General features: G+C 52.0%; 2 protein-coding genes across 2 annotated transcripts in view; both read left to right on the top strand.

Moving 5' to 3' along the window:
- Positions 1-3,926: 3,926 nt before the first annotated feature.
- The window catches only part of LOC138837862 (bone morphogenetic protein 8A-like), a 31,371-nt gene continuing 9,382 nt past the window's right edge, over positions 3,927-25,915 (top strand). Inside the window, exons 1-3 of the mRNA XM_070036883.1 lie at positions 3,927-4,260; positions 18,461-18,650; positions 19,067-19,215. Of these exons, the coding sequence (XP_069892984.1) occupies positions 3,927-4,260; positions 18,461-18,650; positions 19,067-19,215 (673 nt within the window). The remainder of the gene's footprint in view (positions 4,261-18,460; positions 18,651-19,066; positions 19,216-25,915) is intronic.
- LOC138837861 (succinyl-CoA:3-ketoacid coenzyme A transferase 2, mitochondrial-like) lies at positions 20,176-21,956 on the top strand. Its single transcript, XM_070036882.1, has one exon. The coding sequence runs from the start codon at positions 20,217-20,219 to the stop codon at positions 21,774-21,776; it is 1,560 nt and encodes a 519-aa protein (XP_069892983.1). The 5' UTR covers positions 20,176-20,216; the 3' UTR covers positions 21,777-21,956.

The raw sequence follows: 25,915 nt of genomic DNA, 5'->3' as shown, positions 1-25,915 counted from the left end.
GTTTTCCTTACCAAAGCATTCTGGTTTCCTTGATTTTCTTCAGTAAAGCTCTGGTGGTAGTAGCACCACAGGAAATTTATTTCCATTCATCAAGCACCTGTATATAATTACTGTTTTCACATAGGAAACAAAAAGTTAGAGTTGAGATTAAAGTGACAGCAAATATAAATTCAGTGTCTGCTAGGGCCTTAAATAATGTAATAATAGTAGCTAACATTTATTGAGTGCTTGCTGTACAGGCCATGGGGATTGTGCCAAGGTGAGAGGTTAAGTTGCCAAGGTCACCAAGTGGCAGGGGAATGCCATGTTTTTTACTTTTGTTGTTGTTGGTCTTGGGGCTTGAACTCTGGGCCTGAGTGCTGTCCCTGAGCCCTTCAGCTCAAGCCGAAGCCGAGTACTCTACCATTTGAGCCACAGCTCTACTTCCAATTTTCTGATGGTTAATGAGAGATAAGAGTCTCATGAACTTTCCTGCCCAGTCTGGATTTGAACCATGATCCTCAGATCTCAGCCTCCTGAGTAGCTAGGATTACAGGTGTGAGCCGAGCCACCTGTGCCTGGCTTTTGTGATTTTAAGTTTATTTTATTTTCAACTAACAAAATATTGGGACATGTTTTGGGAAGGGCACAATGTGTTGATTGATACATCTATAGTCTGGGTCATGAACAAATCAGGATAATTAGCATATGCACATAATCTTGAATATCATTACTTTTTATATTTATTTTAGAGGTGATATACAGCGGGGTTACATTAACATACATCAGGTAATAAGTACATTTCCTTTTATATAGTGCCATGTTCCCTCCTCTCCCATTCCTTCCCTCCCATCTCCACCCAAGAGTTACATAGTTCAAGTTCATATTGATGATGTCCAGTGCACTCCACTGCTGCACTTTTTTACTCTTTTCTCTTGGATTCTGTGAACACCCTCCCCCCCACCAGATGTACATGTGAATACACCATATATAAGGTAATACAGACTCATCAGAAGAAGAAAAAAGTCCTTTGTTTCCTTGGGAGTTTCAGCATGTGTATTATTTTATATACATATGAAGAGGCACTTAGGTATTGCACCTTTATCATTCTCTCCAAAGTATCCTCTTTTGGTCTCACTATATCTAGAAGCCTGTATAATTTGTCATATCCCTCTGGGAATACCACGTCTTGACAGTTTTCTCTTAGAAACTTCCCCCACTCCAGATGCCTCCTATCCTGCTTTCTGGGTTCCACTCACATGGACCTAGCTCCTCTGTCCTTCCAGGCACTTTTTCAGCAATTCTGGAGACACAGTTTTCATTCTGCCTTTGGAAATGACCAAGTTCCCCGACAGCAACTCGTATGGGAACTACTCAGGGGTAGGAGGGCTTGTCTGCCTCATCTCTGGCTTAGGGCCCAGTACAGAGCAGCCTACTGTGGTGGTTGCTGAATTGAATTGTGGGCTGAGGTGTTGGGAAGGCTAAGACCCACTATTTGGGTTGACAGAAAAGTGAAGCTGCTAAAAAGATAGCTGTCTCCATTCATCCTAAATTGAGATGAGTATCTGTCTCAGCCTTAGGTTGTAAGAATCACACTGGGTTGCATGTAGTATAACATACTGCAGCATAGCCCAAAACACAACCAGAGCACCCAGGGTGCAGGAAGGACAGTGAAGGGGATGTGGACAAGAGACTCAGAGCCCCTGACCAAGCTGACATGGACAACCCCTTGATAACCTTGTCTGTCATGAAGCCCTGGGAATTCAGCCTCCAGAACAGCTTTCTCTGGCCCTTCACAGCACCATCAGAGGCTCAGCTTCAGACCCTGATGCCATAGCCATAAGCATTCTGGCTCTGGTCTCACCTTGGGCTAAGCAGCATCCTTAGTGTCTAAGGGACTTACAATGTGGAAATCACCTGTTGTGAAGGGAAAAAAAAAAAGGAAGGCTAGGCACATGCTTTGTAAAACATGGGCAAAATGTAATTCCATTAAAGTTTGAGCTGATATTTAGATTTTGAAGCGGCCTCAAATCTCCATGGGGGGGGAGGGTTAATTTTGAATCTGCATGAGAGATACTACAAATATTAGAGGTCCATGGTCCTAGCTAGGTACATGGCCCTTTGTCAGCACCCCTTGACAGCCCCTCCAGCATTGCCCATTTGTCCCTCAGCTCTCATGGTGCCACTTATCAGGTAACCTGCAGATGCCCAACTTCCCCACCCCCACCCCACTGTTGTGCAATTGAGAAAAGTTCCTTTGTTCATGCTTATAATAATAACTACTCAGGAGGCTGAGATCTGATGACTAGTGGTTCACAGCCAGCAGAAAAAAATCTCCAATTAACCAGCAAAAATGCTGGAAGCGGAGTTGTGTCTCAAGCAGCATAGTGTGGCAGTGGGGACCGGGGGGGGGGGGGGGGGGTGGGGTGAGGAAACAAGCCCCAGTACCTTCTCTCTTTCTCCCTCTCTTCTCCTCCCTTTCCCTCGACCTCTACGTTCTTTCATCTCCTCGCCTGTTAAAAAGAACCACCATAAGCAAGGCCCCATAAAAGGGGTGAGAATTTAAAAGGTGGGTGCGCATTTGAGAACTGGTAAATGCTGGTGTACTTTATTTCTTGTGACTTTCTTGTCGTTCAGAGCCAGTTTTTCCAGCCTCCGGGCTCAGTCTCGGACCCACTTCCACCTAAGCCCTGAATCAATGAGCGGCTACGGGAGGGCAGGTCTGCAAAGAGGCCGAATCAGTTGGGGCGTTTCCAGGAAAACCCTTCTGCAAGCCGCTGGACCCGACAATTGAGAACATACTCCAAGTATCTCCCGGGTGTCTGTAGAGGGTCTTAATTGACCCCGATGGAAGCAGGAGGCTGGAGGCAGGTGCGCGTCTCCAGGGCGTCGTTGGATCAGCAAAGGGTATAACAGAGCGCCCAGCAGAGACCGGCGGGCTGGGGGACCAGCGCTGTCCTGGAGCGCGGAAGCCTAGGCTGGGCGCCGCGGGCGCAGCGGAGCGCACTCGTCCGAAAAGGAGGCGGCGGCCGCGAGACGCCGGAGAGGACCGCAGAGCAGACCCGGCTGCTGCCGGAGGGGAACGTGCCCGCCCGCGGGCCATGGCTGGCGGCGCCCGACACCACTGCAGGCGAGGGGCCCTGTAGACTCCCGCGCGCCTGGCGAGGCTGCGGGTCACGGGCTGGCGGGACCAGGACTCAGATCCCCGTCGGGGCGCCCGAGGATTCGCCCCCTGGGAGCGCAGGCTGCCGCTTTCCTGGGACAGCAGAGGCCCTGGGGCCTCCGAACCGGGCCCTGCGCCGCCCCGCGGTGGATGGATGGATGGATGGATGGGGGACCCAGCCCACCCTGCCGGCGCTAACGTCGGGGCTGCGGACCCCTCCTCGGGCCGGGAGGAGGTCCATCCCACCACCATCCAGACTCCGCTCGGGGTTGCAACTACCTGTCAGGCCAGCCGAGGCCCCAGGACAGACCAGAGTGGGACCGCCCTCTGGCCACGCCCCCTGGACCCCATTGGTTCCTCAGGAAAGGGGCGGGGCCAAGGGCGACCGCGCCCTCCGCACAGACGGCCCCGAACGCGCACCGGCCACTCGCGGGTCGGAGCCGCGGGATCCCCTCAGAGCTCGGCCACTGCCCCTGCCAGCTGCGCGGCTCCCGGCCTCCGTAGGACTGGCAGACCCGCGGCCACAGACGGATTAGCCGGTAGCCCCGAAAGCCTGAAGTAGCCCCCGCTCCTCGTGGCGTCGACCGCCCGTGGCGGAGCCCACACAGGTGCGTGGCGCGGGACGCTGTGGGGACCGCGCTGAGGAAGAAGCCCGCGCCCGTCCCGTCCTGTCCCCCGCGCCTCAAAGCCCAGCGGCCAACTCGCCGTCGGGGCGTCCCTGGCCCTGGGTTCTGGGCGCCGCGGTGGAGCGGATGCGCGACCGCTGAGCCTCGGCCGGCCCGCCATGGCCGCGCGCCCGGGGCCCCTGTGGCTCCTGGGCCTGGCTCTGTGCGCGCTGGGCGGCGGCCCCGGCCCGCGCCCCCCTCACAGCTGCCCCCAGCGGCCCCTGGGGGCGCGCGAGCGCCGCGACATGCAGCGCGAGATCCTGGCGGTGCTCGGGCTGCCCGGGCGGCCCCGGCCCCGCGCGCCCCCCGCCACCGCGCGGCTGCCCGCGTCCGCGCCGCTCTTCATGCTGGACCTCTACCACGCCATGGCCGGCGACGACGACGACGACGGCGGCGGGGCCCCCGAGCGGCGCCTGGGCCGCGCCGACCTGGTCATGAGCTTCGTCAACATGGGTGAGTGCGGCCCGGGGTGGCGCCCGGGCCCTGGCGTCTGGGCGCTGACCACGACCTCCCTCCGGTGAACTCGGGCAGCCGAGGGAGTCAGGATGCAGCGGGCAGCACCACGGGGGCGTGAGAACCGCGGTGGAGGCGTCAGGGCCAGGCGCGGGGCTCCCTGAGCCTCGGGCTCCATAGCAATCCAAGTCCTGGTTTCCGAGGGGCTGCATTCACCCGACCCCAAACATTCCCCCGAGAAAGTCTGGTGAGCTTCGAGCCCACCTGGGCGGCACCAGGAAGGCAGTGGGTCCTGAGGAGAAGGATGAGTAAACACCGTGATAAGGGCAGGCCTGAGGAGAGGGACAAAGGTCAGCGTGGAAACCTGTGTTCACATCGTCAGAGTGACCAGAGCTGCCCCACATGCCCCGCGTCCACAGCAGGCTCTGCCTGTGCAGCAGGAAGCCCTGGGTGGGTGGGGTGCTGTCAGCGAGAGCTGGAGAAGGAAGGACAGACAGCTCCCTGGGGCAGGGAATGTGGGCTATTGTCTGCATGAATCATTGTACCTGGGCACTGCTGACCTGCCGTAGAGCGAGTGCCCAGGCCTATGAGTTATCAAAGGGAAGGACTGGACCTTCTTCCTCCAAGACAAAGCTTGGTTCTTCTTTTCTGAGGAACCTTCTAGAAACTGAATAGCCAGTTACTCCTGAGGTCTCAGTGCTATTTTCTCAACACTGTCATCTATAGCCATGCATAGTTACTGTGGGGCAGGTCCCCATCCAGTTTGCCTCCTGTCTGTGTCTAGTGACAGTCAGGGATCTGGTTGGGCTGAACAGCAGCCTGGGTCTGGGGACCAGGCAATGTGGCTGAGAGAAGGGAGAGGGAGGCCCCCTTATCATGGCCATGGGCCATTCTCCCCAGAGCAGGTTCTTATCCTGCCAGCAGCCCTGAGAACAGCCGTCTTTCTCTCCCCAGCTCCCAGGTGAGGATGACAGGTGAGGACAGGAAGCCCCATACAGATAGTGGTACCCCTGAAATAGCACAAGAAGGCCCAGGTTGTCTGTTTCTATTCCCAGTGTCAAGGAGGTGACATTTCTGTTGGCAGGCCAGGCTTTGGGGATGGAGTTTCCTAGGGGATGAAGGCAGAGGAACACAAGGGACCCAGCTGCAGCAGGACTTGTAGGTCCTTAGCCCTTTGTTTCCCAAGGGGCAGGAATAAGGGGACAGCCAAGCCTTTGCTGTCCCAACCCAGAGATGGTGGTGGGTTGAGGTTGGGGAGCTCACAACCAGCGAGATAGCTAACCAGCACTGAGAGCCCAGGGCCAGGGTCTGGCCTGTACCCAGTGAGATCTGGATGCTGCCTTCCTGCCTAGAGGGCAGGGTAGGGACTAGAGTAGAGGAGACCAAATGTGGAACAGGGAATGTAGTTCCATCCTTAGGACAGGCCACTGGGGCCTCAGGATCAAGAAGAACTGAGGAGGGAGTTGCTCAAAAATGTTCCCAGAGCCGGGCGCTGGTGGCTCACGCCTGTAATCCTAGCTACTCAGGAGGCTGAGATCTGAGGATCGCGGTTCAAAGCCAGCCCGGGCAGGAGAGACCGTGAGACTCCTATCTCCAATAAACCACCAGAAAACTGGAAGTGGCGCTGTAGCTCAAGTGGTAGAGCGCTCGCCTTGAGCTGAAGAGCTGAGGGACAGCGCTCAGGCCCAGAGTTCAAGCCCCACGACCGACAAAAAAAAAAAAAAAAAATGTTCCCAGATTTCCCCCTTTATCCCCCACCCTCCATCCTTCCCAGGATGGCTGGGTCTTGGTGGGAACTTGTCCCATGACTGTCACATGCTTTGCACTCATAGGAACCTAGAAATGGTTTCTAGGAACCAACAGAAAGGAAAGGTGTTTGTACACCACTGGTAAGAACAACTACCATTTGAACTTCCATGCCTTCCATTCCTCACCTAGTTCTGGCAACAGTGTGTGAAACTGTTTTGTTGGCTCCATTTCATGGGCTCAGAGTGGGACATGGCCAGCCCAGGCCACACAGTGCATCCAGGGTGACATCCAGGGCTGTGGATTCCAAATCCCTTTTCTTCCCACACCAGCTCTGCATGCTCTGTGGGCCTTTGTTCTGTGGCAGCAGCTGTGGGCGGCATCTTCAGAAGGGCCCTCTTTATTCTGATGGACACCTTGCACTGGTACAACTCCCTTGGCCAGAGTAGTTTTAATTGGTAATTACCCAGGCTGTGTGTGAGGAGTTAGACACGTACCAACCCTGAAGGTCAGTGCTCCAGAACCAGCATGAGGTCTAAACAGCAGAGTGTCTGTGGTCATGACTATACCTGCTTTCCACACCTGTGACCTTCAGCTGCACATTTCCTGTGGGCCTCATGTGGCCCTGGGAAGCCAGGCCCCTGACTGCTCAAGAAGCCTGGAAGGCCCAGAGCCACAGGCCCCTCTCCCTAGACCTCCTGAGGAGTAGGTGCCTTAGGAAGCCTGGCATGTTCTGCAAGGCCTATGTTGGGAGTCAAGGCAATGGTAAGAACCACTGTCCCTGCCTGGCCCGTCTGTCCATCCATCCCAGACTAATGACTGTCAGGCCTGCTCAATCAGAATGAAGTAATGGGGCTGTTACTGTGTGGAGCAGATGGGTCTTGTCCTTCGTCTCCCTGTGCTCCTGAGCTGAGCTTGTGTCCTGAGCACAACACTTAAGTTCTGGTCCTCACTCCTGGGCCTGCCTTTAGATCCTGCTCATCCCTGTCCCTGGTCCTCTGCTTTCTTGTCCAGGCTACATGGATGGTGTGAGGAAAATGAGGCACCTCCTGGCCCTGACCCTTAGCTCCACATCAGCAGCCCCTGCTCACAGCACTGCTCTATCCCCTGGGCATCCAGACCTGCCCAGCCTTCCTGAGGGTAGGAGGAGGCAGGAAGGACTAACTTCATGTGCTCCCTGCATCCTTCTCCTGATCAGTGGAGAAGCAAGTGCCCTGGCTCCAGACTGAAACCAAGGCTCCAAAAATGCTAGCAGGCAGAAGTGAAGGCAGGATCTTCACCTTTGTCTTGACCCTCTGTTGAGCCTGGCTAATTTAGTCCTAGGGTCTCAGATTCCTGAGGACAGGGCTGGTGGTGAGCTGAGGCTTTGGGTTCTGGGAGGATGTGGACTAAATGGGGACTGGAATTCTAGCCTGGTTCTTGCTCTGACATTCCCAGCCCTGAGACCCTGACTGATGCTATGTCAGAGTAGGTGTTTTTCCCAAGGCTACACAGCAGGTCATCTCCTGACCTGCATATCCTGAGCTTGTCCCCAGCACCAGCAGCTCCTCTCCCCATAGCCCAAGGCATGGCTCATCATCAGATGCAGCAAGTGCTGCTGATTCAGGCTGAATGTGAATGCATGCTGTGCACTGATGATCTTGTTTTGAAAATGCATTACTGTCTTGGGATTTACAGACGTTACTTGTGCTTATACATAAAATTCAAACCACACAAAAACTGATGGGGGGCTAGGACCCCTAGTCCTGCTGGCTAGCCCACCACATGACTGCTTTTCTATCACCACAGCTTGGTTTGGCCTGTGTTAAGCTTTATATAAAAGGCATCATAAAGGGCAGAATCTTTTTGTTTCTTTCTTTCTTTTTTTTTTTTTTTGTCAGTCGTGGGGCTTGAACTCTGGGCCTGAACACTGTCCTCAGCTCTTCAGCTCAAGGCGAGCGCTCTACCACTTGAGCCACAGCGCCACTTCTGGTTTTCTGGTGGTTTATTGGAGATAAGAGTCTCATGGACTTTCCTGCCGGGGCTGGCTTTGAACTGTGATCCTCAGATCTCAGCCTCCTGAGTAGCTAGGATTACAGTCATGAGCCACCGACTCCCCGGTTAAGGGCAGAATCTTGTGTCTAGTCTTTTAACATAAATTTTGAAATTCATCCATGTTATTGTTGCTTCTGCACATTTTTAAAAATTGGGTGTATTCCATTGCATATATAGATCATGAATCGGCTTTATTAATTAATTGTTGTTGCTATTGGCAACATGTTGTTTGAACTCAGGGGCTGGGTGCTGTCACTAAGCTTTTTTGTTCAAGACTAGCACTCTACCACTTAAGCCACAACGCCACTTCCGGCTTCTTCTGCTTATGTGTTAATGAGGAATCGAACCCAGTGCCTCATGCATGCAAATCAATCACTCTACCACTGAGCCACCTTCCCAGCCCCGGGCTCTACCACTTTGAGCCACAGCTCCACCTCTACTTTTCTGGTGGTTAATTGGAAATAAGTCTCATGGGGGCTGAGAGTGTGGTTTAATGGTAGAGTGCTTGCCCAGCATGCATGAAGCCCTGGGTTCAACTCCTCAGTACCATATAACCAGAAAAAGCCGAAGCCGAGCGCCAGTGGCTCACGCCCGTAATGCTAGCTACTCAGGAGGCTGAGATCTGAGGATCATTGTTCAAAGCCAGCCTGGGCAGAAAAGTCCATGACACTCTTATCTCCAATAAAACCATTAGAAATGCGGAAGTGGTGCTGTGGCTCAAGTGGTAGAGTGCTCGCTTTGAGCTGAAGAGCGCAGGGACAGCACCCAAGCCCAGAGTTCAAGCCCCATGACCAACAAAAAAAAAAAAAAGAAGAAGAAGAAGAAGAAGCAGCTCAGGGACAGTGCCCAGGCCCTGAGTTCAAGCCCCAAGACTGGCAGGAAAAAAAAGTCTCACAGACTTTCCTACCTGGCTGGTTTTGAACCACAATTCTCAGATCTCAGCCTCCTAAGTAACTAGGATTGCAGGCATGAACTACCAGTACCTGGCTAATTTGTTCTTACTAGTGGGCATTGAGATCATTTCTAGTTTGGGGTTATGAATAAAGCTGCTCTGAACATTTGTGTTTGTTTGTATGTGTGTGTATATTTTTATGGTGTTAGGAATCAAACCCAGCTCCTTGCCCAAGTTGAGCCGCTGAGCCACACTCCCAGTGTAATAGACAACCAACCCCTTAGTTTAATAAATTCTTCTGTGGATATATTGAACCTGGGTTTTAATCCTGAGGTCTTGGGTAGTTGCTTCAAGTCTCTGATCCTCTATTTCCACACCTCCATGACAAAGAAAGTGAAGATGCCACCCAGACTTGTGTAGGACAAAGCAGATGTGCACAGTGGCCAGCTGCATGTAACTTAATACATAGAACTCATATTGTGTCCTTCCTCAGTGCTTTTTCTCACTTTGTACTCTCTGCCCAGAATATCCTCACCTTCATTCCTTTTTTGTTGGTGGTGGTTTTGGTGGTTAATGAGGCTTGAACTCAGAGCCCGGACACTGTCCCTGAGCTCTTTTACTCAAGACTACTGCTCTACCACTTTGAGCCAGAGCTCTATTTCCAGTTTTCTGGTAATTAGTTAGAGGTAAGAGTGTCACAAAGTTTCCTGCCAAGACTGGCTTTGAACTGCAATCCTCAGATCTCAAACTCCTGAGTACCTAGGATTACAGGCATGAGCCACCAGGCTCTGACTCACCTTCAGTTCTGCTTGTCAAAACTCTACCCCTCTTTCAAAGGAGCTGGGAGAGTGGTTTAGGTAGTAGAACACTTGCATAGGAAGTACAAAGTAATGAGTTCAAATCCCAGTCCTGACAAATATAAGTAAGAGTTGGACTAAAGTTTCTGAAATCTGATGGGTCCCTTTATCCAGGGAGGCAGATTCCTTGGTGCTTACATCTCTTAGAATCCCAAGTTCACTCTGCCTATCTTTCTGCCTATCTTTCACACAATTCCTCTTTCTCCTGGCCCTTGAAAACTGAGCAACCTAAAAGTAGAGGCCAAATCTGAGTCCTTATGGCACCCCACCCCTCCATGTTTCCTAAATTCTTCCTGCAGGAGCTCAGGGCAGATGCAAAGGTGATGGACAAGTGCAGTAGGAGGTCCAAGGGCTCCAGAGCCAGGTGACAGAGTCTGAGCTCTGTCAGGTGGGGCAGGAGTGCTCCCCCATCTTTGTGATGCCCACAGTGGGTACAGCATCTCCCAAGCCCTCCACTGGGATCCTGAGTCACACAGGGTCTTACATGGAGGAAGGCGTCTTCTGCTGGCACTCGAGGGGCCCCAGTTGACAAGTACCTCCTCACCCCAGTATCACCCACTACTGAAATCTAGGGCCACTCATTTCACATTGGCCCCAAGTCCACATTACATGACCCTAACTTCTCATGTGACTCACTTCCAAAGCAATTGGGCCTCGGTTTCCCCATCTCTGCAGTGTTGCCCTGAAGCCTTCTCAGTTTTGACCAAAGAATGTGTCCACACCCTACCTGCCGATGGGGTTCCTCCACAGGTGAGCATGGGGTGGGGAGACTCATCAAGTCCATCTTATCACAGGAGCTCCTCTCTATAGGCAAGAGATGTGTCACCATGACTGTCTCTCTGGAAAATTCCCACAGTTCAGTTCTTTCCACCTTGCTACAGGAGGAATCGTGTCCTTCTTGCTCACATCCCCTGGGACTATTTTTGGCTGTGGCAGGTTTGATGTGGTGGCCTGGGTGGGTGTTTCCTTTTAATTTAGAGTCTGAAGCCATCTAAGGCCTGGACCAGCAATTATGTGTGCAGAGTCACTTAGGAAAAGGGATCTTGAGGAAAGTCAGTAATGAGCCTGGCCAGAAATGCCTCACAGTGCACCTGGGCCTCTTGTCTGCAGGGTGGGCTTCTGTGGGAGAAAGGCCTTCAGGATGCTCGCTGCCCAGTCGCCAGGCCCTTGGCTCTCCCTCCAGCTAGCAGGGACTCAGGAGATTAGAGTCTTGTTTTAGGTGGAACTGGGGCCCCTTGGCCTTTGTTAGTAGCAAGAGTAACCAGACAGGCTCAGCCTGTCCCCTCCCAGGTCCTTGGAAAGCCTGTCCCCACCTACATGGGTCAGGTGGGAGAGGCACTAAGTCCCACAGCAATATAAAAACATGTGTGGCCTCCAATGGTGATGCTGTGATGTGATGTGGGGGCCACTCCCAGACCAGCGGTGAGGCTCCACGTGGAACCTGTGTCTTGGGACAGGCAGCCCTAGGGAAGGACAGGTTGTGCCCAGACTCTCTCCTGGAACACTGGGGCTTGATGAGCAGGCTGCTGAGAGCAGACCATCCATCCTACATGTTCTCTCTAAAGAGTGTGTCAGAGACCAGCTAAGCCAGGGACTCTGGCCCAGGGGAGAGGGACAGACCAACCTCCTGGCCTGTGAGGGATGGAAGGGAAATATGGAGACTCCTCACCTCAGCTGCACTAAGGGGAAGTCGTTCGTTGTTGTTGTTGTTGTTGTTTTTTAGAAGAAGCAGAGGGAGTGCCATACAACAGCATAGCTCCAAAAAGGGGACTCTGGGGGGAAGGTGGATGCAGACAGAGGGCACAAGAGGGCACTCAGACAGACTCAAGGCTGGGCTAGCTTGAAAAGGGCCTGGGACTCCGACCTGAGCTTCTGTTCTTCTCAGGACCTGTGGGAGGCGAGGTAAGATTTAAAGGGAATCAAGATAGGTTAGACAGCTCAGAAGATCCAATTGTCACATCAACCACTCTGAACAGGAGGAAAAGGAGAAGGAAGGGTAGCTTTCAAAGCCTCTCTTTTGATCAGAAGCAAGACAAATTTAGATCATCTGGGTGAGTGATTTTGTCTAGATACAGCCAATTCTTTGCTGGTGTTGGGCTAACGAATGCAAAGTTTGACTTCTGGAGGTCCTACCTGTGAGTGGTGGGCCTGGGCCCCGGATGTGAACAGACAGAATGAGGACAGTGGTATGGCCACCTCCTGCCTACAGTAGGTCTTTTCTGGAAGCATGCACACCACACCAGAGTGGCTTTTATCAGATGTTAGAGAAGGGATGCTGAGGGTGATTCATGATTGTTTGTTTTTTTTTTCAAGCCACAGTAAGACTATTCAGAATATTAACTTTTCCATCCCTGGTTAGAGCTTTCTGGGGGTCACATTGTGTCTCTGTAGCCCTCAGGCCTCTATGGAGCTGACCAATCAAAGTTCCTGTGTAGCTGGAAGCTTTAAGGTGCACTATGGCCTGATAGTGCCCACTTACCTCCAAGGCTATGGACTATCACAGCATTAGCAGCAAGTGAATTTAAAATTCTCCCTAGACCACAGGGCTTCTTAGGACCACTGTGCTGAAGTTTTTGTTTTTGTTTCTTTTTTTTTTTTTTTGGTCTGGTCCTGGGGCCTGAACTCTGGGCCTGGGCGCTGTCCTTCAGCTCTTTAGCTCAAGGCTAGTGCTCTACCACTTGAGCCACAGCACCACTTCCAGCTTTTTTCTTTATGTGGTGCTAAGGAATCGAACCCAGGGCCTCAGGCATGCAAGGCAAATGCTCTACCACTGAGCCACCTTCCCAGCCCCTGTGCTGAAGTTTTTAAGGTAAGGAAAATAATTTCTCTTCTTTTGCCCAAGGCTGGGACTCTACCACTTAAACTACAGCTTCAAAAACTGGCTTTTTTTGGTGGTGAATTGGAGAGAAGAGCCTCGTGGACTGTCCCACCTAGACTGGATTTGAATTGTGATCCTCAGATCCCAGCCTGTTTAGTAGGTAGGATTACAGGCATGAGTTACCAGCACCCAATGTTGGTGTTTTGTTTTGTTTTGTTTGAGATAGGAGCTCACTCTGACTTCTTTCCAGTTCTTTGCTCCTCCTGTGTCTTGAATGCAGGGATTACAAACTACACTTGCTGAGCTTACTGGTTTACTCTCTTGGGTTCTGTCTGACTTCCCATCAGACTATAAACTCCAAGGGGCTGTCTTGTTACTGCCGTGTTCCCAATGCCTCTATAGTGACTCTCCAGCATTGAAGACCGCTTCCTGCTTCCAAATGTGTTAAGAAATGAATTAGTAAATATTCTTGGGTGTGACCAAGAGAAATGAGTGAGAAAAGTAAAAGAATCTTCTGACACCTTCTAAATTTAGAGAAGGAAACAGTCAGGAATCTTCTCCCAAAATGTTCCAAAGTGAAAATTATAGGACCCACAAAATTATTATTAATTATAAATGAAGAAAGTAAGCCTCCCTCTCCCCCCAAAAAACTCTCCAAACAATGATCACTCCCAGAACCACGCAGGGGATTCTCAGATGGTTGGGATGAAAGACAGTGGCCAGGCAGGGGACACAGCATGATCATTCTGAGTCTGCCAGGGACCCAGGGATGAACCTCCCAACCCCACAGCCAGAAGCATAATTTCACTGAGAAATTTTGAGAGGTCACTTTGCACAGACCTAAGGCCTTTCCCAAGATTTGCCATGTGGATCCTGAAAGTGGAGCTATGGTGGGAGGCAAGTGGGCATTGGGCCGAGCATGTGGGTGACTGTCTTGATTTGGGCCATACCTCAATTTGTTTTGGTACTGTTTCCAGCATCATGCAATGGTGAAAATGGCTTAGTCCCAGACAGGAGTGAGGACTCCAGGGTTCTGTTCCCATGTGTGTACAAAAATGTAGATCATGCCGGGCGCTGGTGGCTCACGCCTGTAATCCTAGCTACTCAGGAGGCTGAGATCTGAGGATCACGGTTCAAAGCCAGCCCGGGCAGGAGAGACCATGAGACTCCTATCTCCAATAAAACCACCAGAAAACCGGAAGTGGCGCTGTAGCTCAAGTGGTAGAGTGCTCGCCTTGAGCTGAATAGCTAAGGGACAGCGCCCAGGCCCAGAGTTCAAGCCCCACGACCGACAAAAAAAAAAAAAAAAAAAAAAAATGTAGATCATGTGCTGGGAATTTGGCTTAGTAGTAGAGTGCTTGCCTAGAATGCGTGAAGCCCTGGGTTTGATTGCTCAATACCACATACAAAGAAAATCCCAGAAGTAGCTCTGTGGCTCAAGTGGTAGAGCGATAGCCTTGAGCAAAAGCAGCTCAGGGACAGTGCCCATTCCCTGAGTTTAAGCCCTAGTACTGGCAAAAAAAAAAAGGGGGGGGGGAGATCATGCCCAGTGCTGGTGGCTCACACCTGTAATTCTAGCTACCCAGGAGACAACTCAGGCAATAAAGTCCATTAGACTCTTATCTCCAATTAACCACCAGAAAACTGGAAGTGGTGCTCTGGCTCAAAGTGGTAGAGCATTAATCTTGAGCAAAAGAGCTCAGAAACAGCACCCAGGTCCTGAGTTCAAGCCCTATGACCACCACCACCAACAACAAAAAGGTATAGATCATATTTGGTGTGTTCTGTCCAGCCCTAACACTGCTGAGGAAATGCTTGTTGGAATACTAGCATCTTTGGGAGATTCCAGACCTTGTTTTAGAAAAGTAGGAATGGGGCATGCACCAAAAAAGAAACACTCCCTATATGCTGGAACATATCCAAGTATGGCTGACACTAACAACCTCTTTACAGTCTTCTTTTGGCTCTATGCTTAAGGATCCTTTTGCAAATGAGAACACTGAGCCCAGAAGGCTAAGTGCTGTGACTAAGGTCAGGCAGGTGAAAAAGAGGCATCTTGAAGTCATTCAAATGCCTTTCAGTTGAACTAATATATTTACATGATATATTTACATACATATTTATATTTTCTCATTCCAAAATTCTGCTTAGAAAAATGAAACTTGCAGGGCACTAGTGCCCTGTAATCCTGGCTACTCAGGAAACTGAGATCAGAGGATCACAGTGCAAAGCTAGTCCAGGAAGGAAAGTTTGTAAGACTCTCATCTCCATGAAACTACCAAAAAGGATGAAAGTGGAGCTATGGCTCTAGTGGTAGAGCACTAACCTTGAGCAAAATAAGTGCAGGGACAGTGCCCAGGCCCCGAGTTAAAGCCCCAAGACTTTCCCTCTACCCCAAGAGAGAAAGAAAGAAAGAAATTGAAGGTCTCTCTTCCATCCTCCCTGCCTTCCCTGCCTTCCCTGTGACTGCTTGGAACCCATCATTTATATCCACTGAGTTGGGAAACTAGAGGTCAGCCTAAGGAATGGCCTAAGGAGGTCACTCCTAAGGAATGGCCATCCTTCCTGTCCCACAATCTCTGCCATTCTATAGACTTATGAATAAAGGATACCAGGATTCCCACTTCAAAGACAGAGATACTGAGGCTACACAGGGGAAGCACTTAGAGGATGGAAGAGTGAGAACTGTGACAGACAGAACCAGCTTCTATCCAGACCTGACCTCTCAGTGCTGTACATGTGATTAAAACAGAGACAGCTTGACCAAGAACCACTGCAGGGGAAAATCAGGCCCCAAAATATGCTCTTCTACAACACCAAGTACAAAGCTGCACCCACAGTTCTGCCAGGCACCAGTGACTCACACCAGTAATCCTAGCTATTTGGGAGCCTGAGATCTGAGGATCATGGTTCAAAGCCAGCCCAGGCAGGAAAGTCTATGAGATTTTTATCTCCAATTAAGCACTGGAAGACTGGATGTGGTGCTGTGGTTCAAGTGGCAGAGCACTAGCCTTGAGCAGAAAAGCTTAGGAACAGTGTTCAGACTCTGTATTCAGGCCCTAGGACCAGCAAAGGTGAGAGAGAGAGAGAGAGAGAGAGAGAGAGAGAGAGAGAGAGAGAGAGAGAGAGAGAGAGAGAGAGAGAGAGAGAGAGAGAGAGAGAGAGAGAGCAAGTGAGCAAGTGAGCAAGTAAACCAGTAAGCAGGCAGTCAGGCACTCCCATTATCCAGTATCAGTAATGTCTGCACAATGCTACCTCCTGCCCAGAAACTTTGATCCAGTTTTGATCAAAGCCATCATTTTCCTAAAACTCTCCCAATATCTAGTATTGCCTGCAACATCCATGGCAGGCAACTTCTGAGGCTTGAGTTCCTGGGCATTTGGTTGATTGCACTAACCAGTGTCACAAAAGTTTGGAAATGGGAGAGCTGGAAGATGTTCATGTCCATGATCCCAGGTACTCAGGATGAAGCAATTAAGAGGATCTCAGTTGGGCTGGGAAGGTGGCTCAGTGGTAGAGCGCTTGCCTTGCATGCATGAGGCCCTGGGTTCCATTCCTCAGCACCACATAAGCAAAAAGAACAAAGCTGGAAGTGGTGCTGTGGCTCAAGTGGTAGAGTGCTAGCCTTGAGCTGAAGAGCTGAGGGACAGCGCCCAGGCCCAGAGTTCAGGCCCATGACTGGACCCAAAAACAAAACAAAACAAAAAAGAGGATCTCAGTTTAAGATCAGCCTGGGCAAAAACAGCCAGATCCCATCTGAACCAAAAGGCTGAATGTGCGGCACACCTGTGGTCCCAGCTACTCTGGATACATAGGTAGAAGAATCATGTATTAAGGCTAACTATGAGGAAATAGCTATTTCCTATCTAGAAATAGCTAAAGCAAAAAGGGCTAGAGACCTGGTTTAAGTAGAATGCCAAGGACAAAGCCCTGAGTTCAAACTACAATACTGCCAGGAGGATAAGAAAAAGAATAAGAGGAAGAAGATGTTTAGAAGTGGTACCAGTTCTGTTGAACAAGATTTGTTGTTCTTGTTACTTAGAAACTACAATATTGCAACATTTAGAACAACAAGATTGTTAAGACAGCTTGTATAGGACACACAAGTCACTGAGGGAGGGGCTACAGAGTTATGGATTGTTCCTACAGTTCCCAGGTCCGACAAGGAGCCCCCAGAGTATATCTGTCATCTTCACTGCACCCTAAGGGAGACACCAGTGATATTTTGGAAGTGGTAGGGACAAGAATATGCAGAGAAATCCACTTTTGGTCTGTCCCACACACTGTGACAGCCAACAGTCTGGACCTACTTTGTCCTGCTAATCAGGACTCTAACAGTCATAGAGAAGAAATCTCTGTGAGGTCCCTGAGCCCAGTGAAAGTGTCAGAGGTATCGATTTCCATAGCAAGAAAATCACCTATAAAAGGTCTAGAACCTACCCTCAATGCTCTACTTGGGGCGGGGGCAATACGGACTACATATCTGTCACACTGCCTCCCAGCAGTCTGGCTCTCGGACATATATTTCATGGCCAGCACCGTAGGCTACTACAGAATATTGCTCCTCCATTTCTTCTCCTCCCTGGTGTGGGGATAGTGGGATAGTGGTTCCCACCTGCTTCTGCCCAGCAGGCCTGTGCCCTGGTCCCTCCCAGCACAGCTGTGTGCATGTGTCCATCTCTGGACCCAGTCCCTACCACTAGGACAGGAAGTGCTTCCCACATCCCCCTGGCAGCACAGCCTGGTGCTTTTTAAAACCTGGCATGTGGTCACTAAGGCCAGTAGTCAGAGATGGTTTCTAAAAGACACCCACACATATAATTAAAATCTGTGTTGGGTTTGGGTGGTACCCACCCCTGCCATCTGGAAACACAGATTGTTGGTGTTTGAAAGTGACAGGAGGCTAAAGTAACACTGCCCTAAATATACTATCCTAGGCATTTCCGTGCAGCTGGGCAAACATGGGGTGTATTCTACAACCTTGGCCTTTGCCCAGACAGCTGGGCCTGTCCCAGCCTAGTCCCCAGCTTGACTTGAATCCACGGCCTGTCCTTCATCCTCATCCTCACCTCCATGTCTGCCTCTCAGACCACCCTGCTCCCCACTGGCCAGAGGCATAGCTTGTCTCCAGCCCTGCATTCCCAGGGCACTTACTATGCATATCAGCTCCTTTCTTTCCAGAGCAACCCTGGGCCTCCTCCGCCAGCACGATGCCTTCCCAGCCCTCAGGGCCAGTTTAGATGTCACCTCCTCCACCCTGTGACTTCCCTGGCCCTGATGGCCTCTCCAGGAGCTTGTCATCCCTACCTGGTGTTCCTGTTCTTTCTCACCTGGCTCCTTCCTCATTCCCCTTGACCTCTAAAAGGAACTTGGGTGCTCTGAGCTCTGTGACATGGCTCTCCCTCCCATCCTCAGCTCCTCCATTCATGGCCTTGCTCTGCTGAGTGGCCCTCTGATTGCCCTCTCCCTGAACACAGGAAAATTCACACTCAGCCTCCTTATGCAGCTCAGCTCTGGCAGCTCAGTTCTTCCCCATCTCCCATTCTAGGCACAAGGTCTGGCTGTGTCCTTTTCTCTGGTATCCTTCTCCCCTTCGGCTGTCTCATCTGTGGGTTTTGAGCCAATGGAGGACTCCAGGAGGCTCACAAGTGGGGTTTGGGGCTCAGGGCCTGTTGAGCCCTCATGGAGTTCTCACTACATGACTTCATGGAGCACTGTCTATACTCGAATACAGCCTGGAACAAGCCAGCTTGCAGAGGAGGAAGCTGGCCCCCAACAGGCTGCCTGAAACCCTACTCAAGCCCAAGCCATGTGGGCAGCTAGTGACTGGCTGGGTCCCGCTTTGTCTTCCAGTGGAGAGAGACCGAGGCCTGGGCCCCCAGGAGCCTCACTGGAAGGAGTTCCTCTTTGACCTGACCCAGATTCCTGCCGGGGAAGCAGTCACAGCTGCTGAGTTCCGGATTTACAAGGTGCCCAGCACCCACCTGCTCAACACGACCCTCCACGTCAGCGTGTTCGAGGTGGTCCAGGAGCACTTCAACAGGTGCCTTCTCTCTGCCTGAGCAGCCATCCTGCCTCAGGGTCTCATGGTCAGGGTCTGGCAGTGTGTCCTGTATGGGCCCTGGTATTGGGGTGGGGGGAAGGCGAGGATCCCAGGAAGGGGAGCCTCCTTGGAGAACAGCCTCAGAAAAGGAAAAATGGGAAAGATACTTGGCCAGATGTCCTCACCCTCCCATTCTGGCTCAGGGACTTGGATGGGTCACTGAGCCACTGAGCCTGTTTCCTCATCTGGACAAGGGTACAGTAGCTAGTTTTTGTTTTTTCTTTATGGTACCCGAGGGCCTAGCCCAAACCAGGGCAGGGTGAGGTCCCAGGAACGGTCCCCCAGGAGAACCAGACACACATTGAGGCTTGGTGCCAACCCCTGATGCTCGGTTAATTGTTCTTTCATGTCCACAGGGAGTCTGACTTGTTCTTTTTGGATCTTCAGACGCTCCAAGCTGGGGACGAGGGCTGGCTGGTGCTGGACGTCACGGCAGCCAGTGACCGCTGGTTGCTGAACCGTGACAAGGACCTGGGACTCCGCCTCTGTGTGGAAGCCGAGGATGGTGAGGCCCAGGGCTTGGCTGGGAGCTGCCCCAGGACTCCTGGGAGGTGGTTTCAGCAGAGGCTCTGGGCACTGTGCAGAGCGGCCTCTCTTGGCTGTGAGCAGGCACTGAAAGGACTCCTTGGGTGGAGGTGAGGTCCTGATAGGAGGTCCTGATAGGGGCTGCTCCCCTCCTCCCCACTGCACACCACCTGCTCCAGTCCCTGTGGCCCTTCCCAGGGAATGGCGCCTCTCTGTCCCTGCGCAGCAGCCTGGGCACTGGGAGGTTCTGCACTGGAGGACCAGAGGCGGAGGAGCTGCACCCTCAGGCTCTGAATACCAGGGGCCTGAGTTAGAATCCTGGCTCTGCAGTGCCCTGACTCAGGGACCCAGGCAGTTACTGCCCTTTCTATGCCTGTTTCCTTCTCTTCAGTCTGAAGTTCACTCATTCACACACAGGTGTTTCAGCGGCATTTTGTTTTAATACCAGGCAGAGAGGATGGAAAGGCCAAGGTGGGCATAAAACTGGCCTGTCTGTGGTTCAGCAAGAGGGCCACACAGAGGAGCAGATCGGGGCCTAACACAAGTCACTCTTTGACGTAGGGTGTCTCTGACCTAGGCAGGGTGTTTGGAGCCATGGGGTGGGGTGTGTGTGACAAGATCCGACTCAGATTTTAAAGAGAACCCTGTGAATCTGAATCAGAAGGATCGCGATTCAAGGCGAGCCCAGGCAAAACGTTAGAGCGGCTGTGCATTAATAACAGGTGTGGCTGTTGCAGGTGTCTAATGCAGGCCACTGTGGATGGTGTAGGTGGGAGGGCCGTGGTCTGACTCGTCAGAGTCGAGGGTGGGTCGGCGTCCCGGGAAGCCCGGGTCTCGGTGGGCGGGCCCGCAGCTCCCCCTGGGCGTCGGGTGGGACGCGGCCCCTCCCTGCTCTGTGACGCGGCCGGGCCGGGCGCTCTCGCGGGCGCAGCGGGCTCTCCCCGGCCAGTCCCCACCGCCCGCCCTGCGCACGGACGGACGATGGCGGCGCTGCGGCTCCTGGCGTCGGCGGCGCTCCGGCGGCCCGTCCCGGCGGCCCGCTGGGGACCGGCGCTGTCCCGGGGCTCCTCCCGCTGCTTCTCTACCAGCCGCCGCTCCCTCGTCCAAATCTACACCGACCCGGTGGAGGCGGTGAAGGACATCAAGGACGGGGCGACCGTCATGCTCGGGGGCTTCGGGCTGTGCGGGATCCCCGAGAACCTGATCGGGGGGCTGCTGAAGACGCGCGTGAAGAACCTCAAGGTGGTCAGCAGCAACGTGGGCGTGGACGACTTCGGCCTGGGGCTCCTGCTGGCCGCCAAGCAGGTCAAGCGCGTGATCTGTTCCTACCTGGGGGAAAACGCGCTCTGTGAGAAGATGTACCTGGCGGGCGAGTTGGAACTGGAGATGACCCCGCAGGGCACCCTGGCCGAGCGGATCCGCGCCGCTGGGGCCGGTGTGCCCGCCTTCTACACGCCCACCGGGTACGGGACATTGGTGCAGGAAGGAGGTGCACCCATGCTCTATGGCTCGGGCGGCCACAGGCTCGCCCTGAGCCAGCCCAGAGAGGTGCGGACCTTCAACGGCCGGCACTACCTCCTGGAGCAAGCCATCAGGGCCGACTTTGCCCTAATAAAGGCCTGGAAGGCTGACCGCTCTGGCAATGTCGTCTTCAGAGGGAGTGCTCGGAACTTCAATGTGCCGATGTGCAAGGCCGCGGATGTCACCGTGGTGGAGGTGGAAGAGATCGTGGATGTGGGCACTTTTCCCAAAGAAGACGTCCACGTTCCCAACATTTATGTAGATCGCGTGATAAAGGGGCTGAAGTTTGAGAAGAGAATTGAGCGTTTAATCACACGAAGTGAGAAAGATGATGCCAAAGCCAAAAAGGGAGATGACATCAGAACTCGGATCATCAAACGTGCAGCCCTGGAATTCGAGGATGGCATGTATGCCAACCTGGGCATCGGGATCCCCGTGCTGGCCAGCAACTTCATCAGCCCTGACATAACCGTTTTTCTGCACAGTGAGAATGGACTCCTGGGCTTGGGTCCGTTCCCATTAAAACACGAGGTGGACCCCGATATCATCAATGCAGGCAAGCAGACAGTCACTGTGCTCCCCGGGGGCAGTTTCTTTGGCAGCGATGAGTCCTTTGCCATGATTCGAGGGGGCCACCTGCAACTGACCATGCTGGGTGCCATGCAGGTTTCCAAATACGGGGACCTGGCCAACTGGATGATACCTGGGAAGAAGGTGAAAGGAATGGGTGGGGCCATGGATTTGGTGTCCAATGAGACCACCAGAGTTGTGGTCACCATGGAGCACTGCTCGAAGGATAAAAAGCCCAAAATCCTGGAGAAATGCACCATGCCTCTGACTGGGAAGAACTGTGTGGACCGCATCATCACTGAGAAGGCTGTGTTTGACGTGTGCAACAGCAAAGGGCTAGTCCTGATGGAGCTCTGGGAAGGCTGTACCATGGATGAGCTCAAGAAGTGCACAGCCTGCGACTTCGCCGTGTCCCCAAAACTCAAACCCATGCAGCAGGTGGCAATCTAAGGGTGGCAGCCCTGGGCCCAGTGTGGGTCTCGAATGAGGTCAACGGGGGAGGAAGGAAATTGGACATGCTGCTCAGATTTTTTTCACTTCAGCATGAAAATGCTAGCATGCTGCTGGCTTCTCTGGCTTCTGCCACTAGGCAGACTGTCAAGAGTCACATGTGTTTGATTAAAAGTAGTAGGAAAATATCTAAGCTCAGATCCTGTGTCCTAAGTACTGCGGAGCCCTTGCTATGCTTGCTGAGGGTGCTGCCCCCTGCTCCCCACACTCTGTGCAGTTTGTAGTAATTCCATGCACAGCACAGGGTTCCCGGTCCGATTGCCCTCCAGTGCTTCCCTCATAACTGAACCATGCCATGTAGGGAAATGGTGAGGCAGAAATCACCCCAGGTACCATTTGCTGCTGCCATAAAAAAAAAAAACAACAACAGGGACCAAGCCGGGCAATGGTGGCTCCTGTCTGCAATCCTAGTGTAGGAGGCTGAGATCAGAGGATCACGAATCAAAGCCAGCCTGGGCAGCAAAGTCCATGAGACACTTATCTCCAATTAATCACCAGAAAACCGGAAGTGGTGGTGTGGCTTAAGTGGTAGAGTTCTAGCCTTGAGCTAAAGAGCTGAGGGACAGTGCCCAGGCCCAGAGTTCAAGCCCCACGACCAATGGGGTAAAAAAAAAACCAGGAACCTAGGGCTAGGAATGTGGCATGTGGTTTAGTGGTGCTTGCCTAGCATGCATGAAGCCCTGGCTTCAATTCCTCAGTACCATATAAACAGAAAAAGCTGGAAGTGGCTCTGTGGCTCAAGTGGTAGAGTGCTAGCCTTGAGCAAAAGAAGCTCAGAGACAGTGCCCAGACCCTGAGTTCAAGCCCCAGGACTGGCAACAACAACAACAAAAAATCAGGGACCTAAGTTTGTGTAAGTGAGGGAAGAAATGATGTCCTCTCAGAAGCTCTTCACTTCAGCCCTCCCAACTTCTCTTCCAGGCTCACATTTTTTTTCCTTATTTGGTTTTCCTGTGTCCTGCCCTCCAGCTTCCTCTTCCCTCCTGGAAGTAATGTAGGTGGGTTACCTACATTACTCTCTAGTTACCAGGTCCTGACCTACAGAGACCCAAGGGGACAGTGGTGCTGGAATTCCATTCAGAATACCCCTCCGTAAATAACCTGTGTCTACATCTGTCTCCAAAGGCTTCAGCTTGCCATAGAGTGAGTCCTAGAAACAGCTCACAGCATGGATGACATGGCCTACTTAGTCCACACCACATTGACATCCTGACATCTTCCCATCTATTTTACAGCCCAAGAGACCTTGCATGAAATGTTCCCTCCTAACTCAACAGGGGCTCTGGGGAATGTGGTCCTGAATCTATAGTTTCATAACTGAGGTGAAAACCATTTATAGCTCCGTATGTGTGGTGCAGATGCACTTGCTGTGTGCAGCTCCAGAGCCTCAGTGCCATGGGAGTGCCACTCAAATTCCAGCAAGTCTCACCCCAAGGAATGACCAAGTGTCCTTGGAGGGAGGCCGGAAGGGAACACATGGGTACCGGGAAATGACAGGGACCATATCAGATGGGGTGAATGGAAGGTCACTAGTGCCCAGCCCAATGCTTTCTGGGCCTTCTTGGGCAACTGGCAAGAAGAGGCAGAGGGTTCCAGGATAAGGAGAAGGGGAGATCTGCCAAGAGTGTAGGAAAGTGGGAGGCATGGTCCACTGGCAGCTGGTGACTACATCTGAAGGCTGAGGTGAGGCTGGGGCTGTAGGAAGGATCAGCTGACCCTACCACCAGCCCATTTAGGCCTTGCAGCCAGCTAGAGGCTGGGGCCTGTCCATGGATAGGGTGCAGTGGGCAGAGCTATAGGGAAGGGGGAGCTCTGGATTCAGCAAGGTTGGCTTTCCTAGGCCTGCCAGGTGCAGATCTCTAAGAGTGGGAAGATGGTATCTGTCTCCCTGCCCTCCTGCCCCTACACTGGCCAGGGATCTCCATCTGGGAATGGTACAAATATACTGTTTTGCAACTGCTTGCTTCAGACCCTTGAACACATGTTGCTCTCTGGGCCTTCTCTTAAAATATGCTTGTGTAAAATGGGAACCTTAGATTAGCTATATCCAAGGGCCTTCTGTGCAGTTCATCTGATAGATTCGCTGAGGCTCTCAGCATCCACCCAGGCAGGTTCCAAGGAGTTCTGCAAAGGTCTTCTGTACAACTAGCCTAATAAGTCATCATCCTGTGCACAGCAGACTCCAAAGACCCTTGAGCACAACTGTTCAAAAGAAAAGTAGTCCAGGCGCCGGTGGCTCATGCCTGTAATCAGTCCTAGCTACTCAGGAGACTGAGATCTGAGGATCACAGTTCAAAGCCAGCCTGGGCAGGAAAACCCATGAGACACTTGTATCTCTAATAAACCACCAGAAAACTAGAAGTGGTGCTGTGGCTCAAGTGGTAGAGTGCTAGCCTTGAGCTGAAGAGCTGAGGGCAGCTCCCAGGCCCAGAGCTCAAGCCACACTACTGACAAACATAGGGGGGAAAAGTAGGGGCACTTAGGACCTCAATAACCAGATGGCATCTAGGTCACTGGACTGCTCAGGAGATAGAAATGGCCCTCACAGGTCTAGGGGCTGTTCCAGGTCTGAGATCACCCTATGTGTCAACTGGTCTATGGGGTCCACTCTTGTGCCTTGCACTGACCATCATCCTCCATCCTGACACACCTGTTCAATCTTCTGCAGAAGGCTCTCGTCACTCCTTCTGTGACTGGCTCAGCCCCACAGCTATGGCTTCCCTATGGCTCTCCTTGTATGACCTCCCAGCACCAGTCTTGGAGCTCACAGCCCTGTTCCCATGACTTTGCCACATTCTTGAGATAAGCCTCAAGGGCCCAGTGCATTTGTGGGAGAAACTGGTGTCATAAGTCAAGGGTTGGTCTCTGGATTAATGGGTGGTTCCATCAATCGGTCAATGGACACACTGGTTCTGAGGCCTAGGCGCTCACCGGCTGACCTCTGAGAGGACTGTAGGTGGGGCAGGTAGTGGCCTGGACCTGTGGTGTGTAGCAGAGAATCTGGTAGGCTGCCTGTGGAATAAACAGACCTGAATATGTAATACACACATGAAAGTATGTCTGTACAAGAAAATGTAGGTATATACCTGTGTGTTGGTGCTTGTCACATGGAGGTACAAGGTACTATATGTAGTGCAGTAAACTGAGTGATGGTTCTCTCTAAAGAATCATAAAAAACATCCAGGCCTAGATATTGATACCTGTAATCCTGCTACTCAGGAGCACAATTAGGATGATCAAAGTTAGAAACTGGCCTATTTGAAAAACTGACCCTATTTGAAAAACTTAAAGGATTGGAGGAATGGCTCTAGTGGATGAACTGAGCAGTTGCCAATTAAATGTGAGTGCAGGAAATGGCACTGTGGCTCAAGTGGTTGAGCGCTCACCTTGAGATAAAGAGTTCAGGGACAGCGCCTAGGCCCAGAGTTCAAGCCACACACCAACAAAAAAATATAAATAAGTGATGAAAAGAAATGAGTAGTATTACTGGGTACTGGTGGCTGACACCTGTAATCCTAGCTATTCATAAGGCTGAGATCTGAGAATCATGGTTTGAAGCCAGCCAGAGCAGAAAGGTCCATGAGACTTTTATCCTCCAATTAACCACCCAAAAGCCAGAAGTGGAGTTATGGCACAAGAGACAGGCACTAGGATATTTGTCTTCATCTCTGTAATGAAACAGGAAACAACCTGATGCCTAACAATAACATCTAAGTAAATGAGGAATATCAGCTTAAAGTGGTTTTTATTTGGTTTTGCCAGTTCTGGGGCTTGAACTCAGGGATCTGGGCACTGTCTCTGAACTTCTTTTGCTCAAGGCTAGCACTCTACCACTTGAGCCACAGTGTCACTTTTGGCTTTTTCTGTTTATGTGGGACTCAGGAATTGAACCCAGGGCTTCATGCATGCTAGAGAAGCATTCTACCTCTAAGCCACATTCCCAGCCCTTTCATGTTTTTTTGTTTTTTGGTTTTTTTGGGAGGTCTGGTTGTGGGGCCTGAACTCTGGGCCTGGGCACTGTCCCTCAGCTCTTCAGCTCAAGGCTAGCACACTACCACTTGAGCCATAGCACCACTTCC

Source organism: Dipodomys merriami, unplaced genomic scaffold, assembly GCF_024711535.1.
Source record: "Dipodomys merriami isolate MVZ:Mamm:240054 unplaced genomic scaffold, mDipMer1.0.p SCAF_277, whole genome shotgun sequence".
In the NCBI taxonomy this organism is placed as follows: Eukaryota; Metazoa; Chordata; class Mammalia; order Rodentia; family Heteromyidae; genus Dipodomys; species Dipodomys merriami.
This window is presented reverse-complemented; position numbering and strand designations above follow the sequence as displayed.

What these genes read in the sequence shown, in the direction of transcription:
- LOC138837861 (XM_070036882.1), top strand. Translation starts at nt 20,217, where the DNA reads ATGGCGGCGCTGCGGCTCCTGGCGTCGGCGGCGCTCCGGCGGCCCGTC.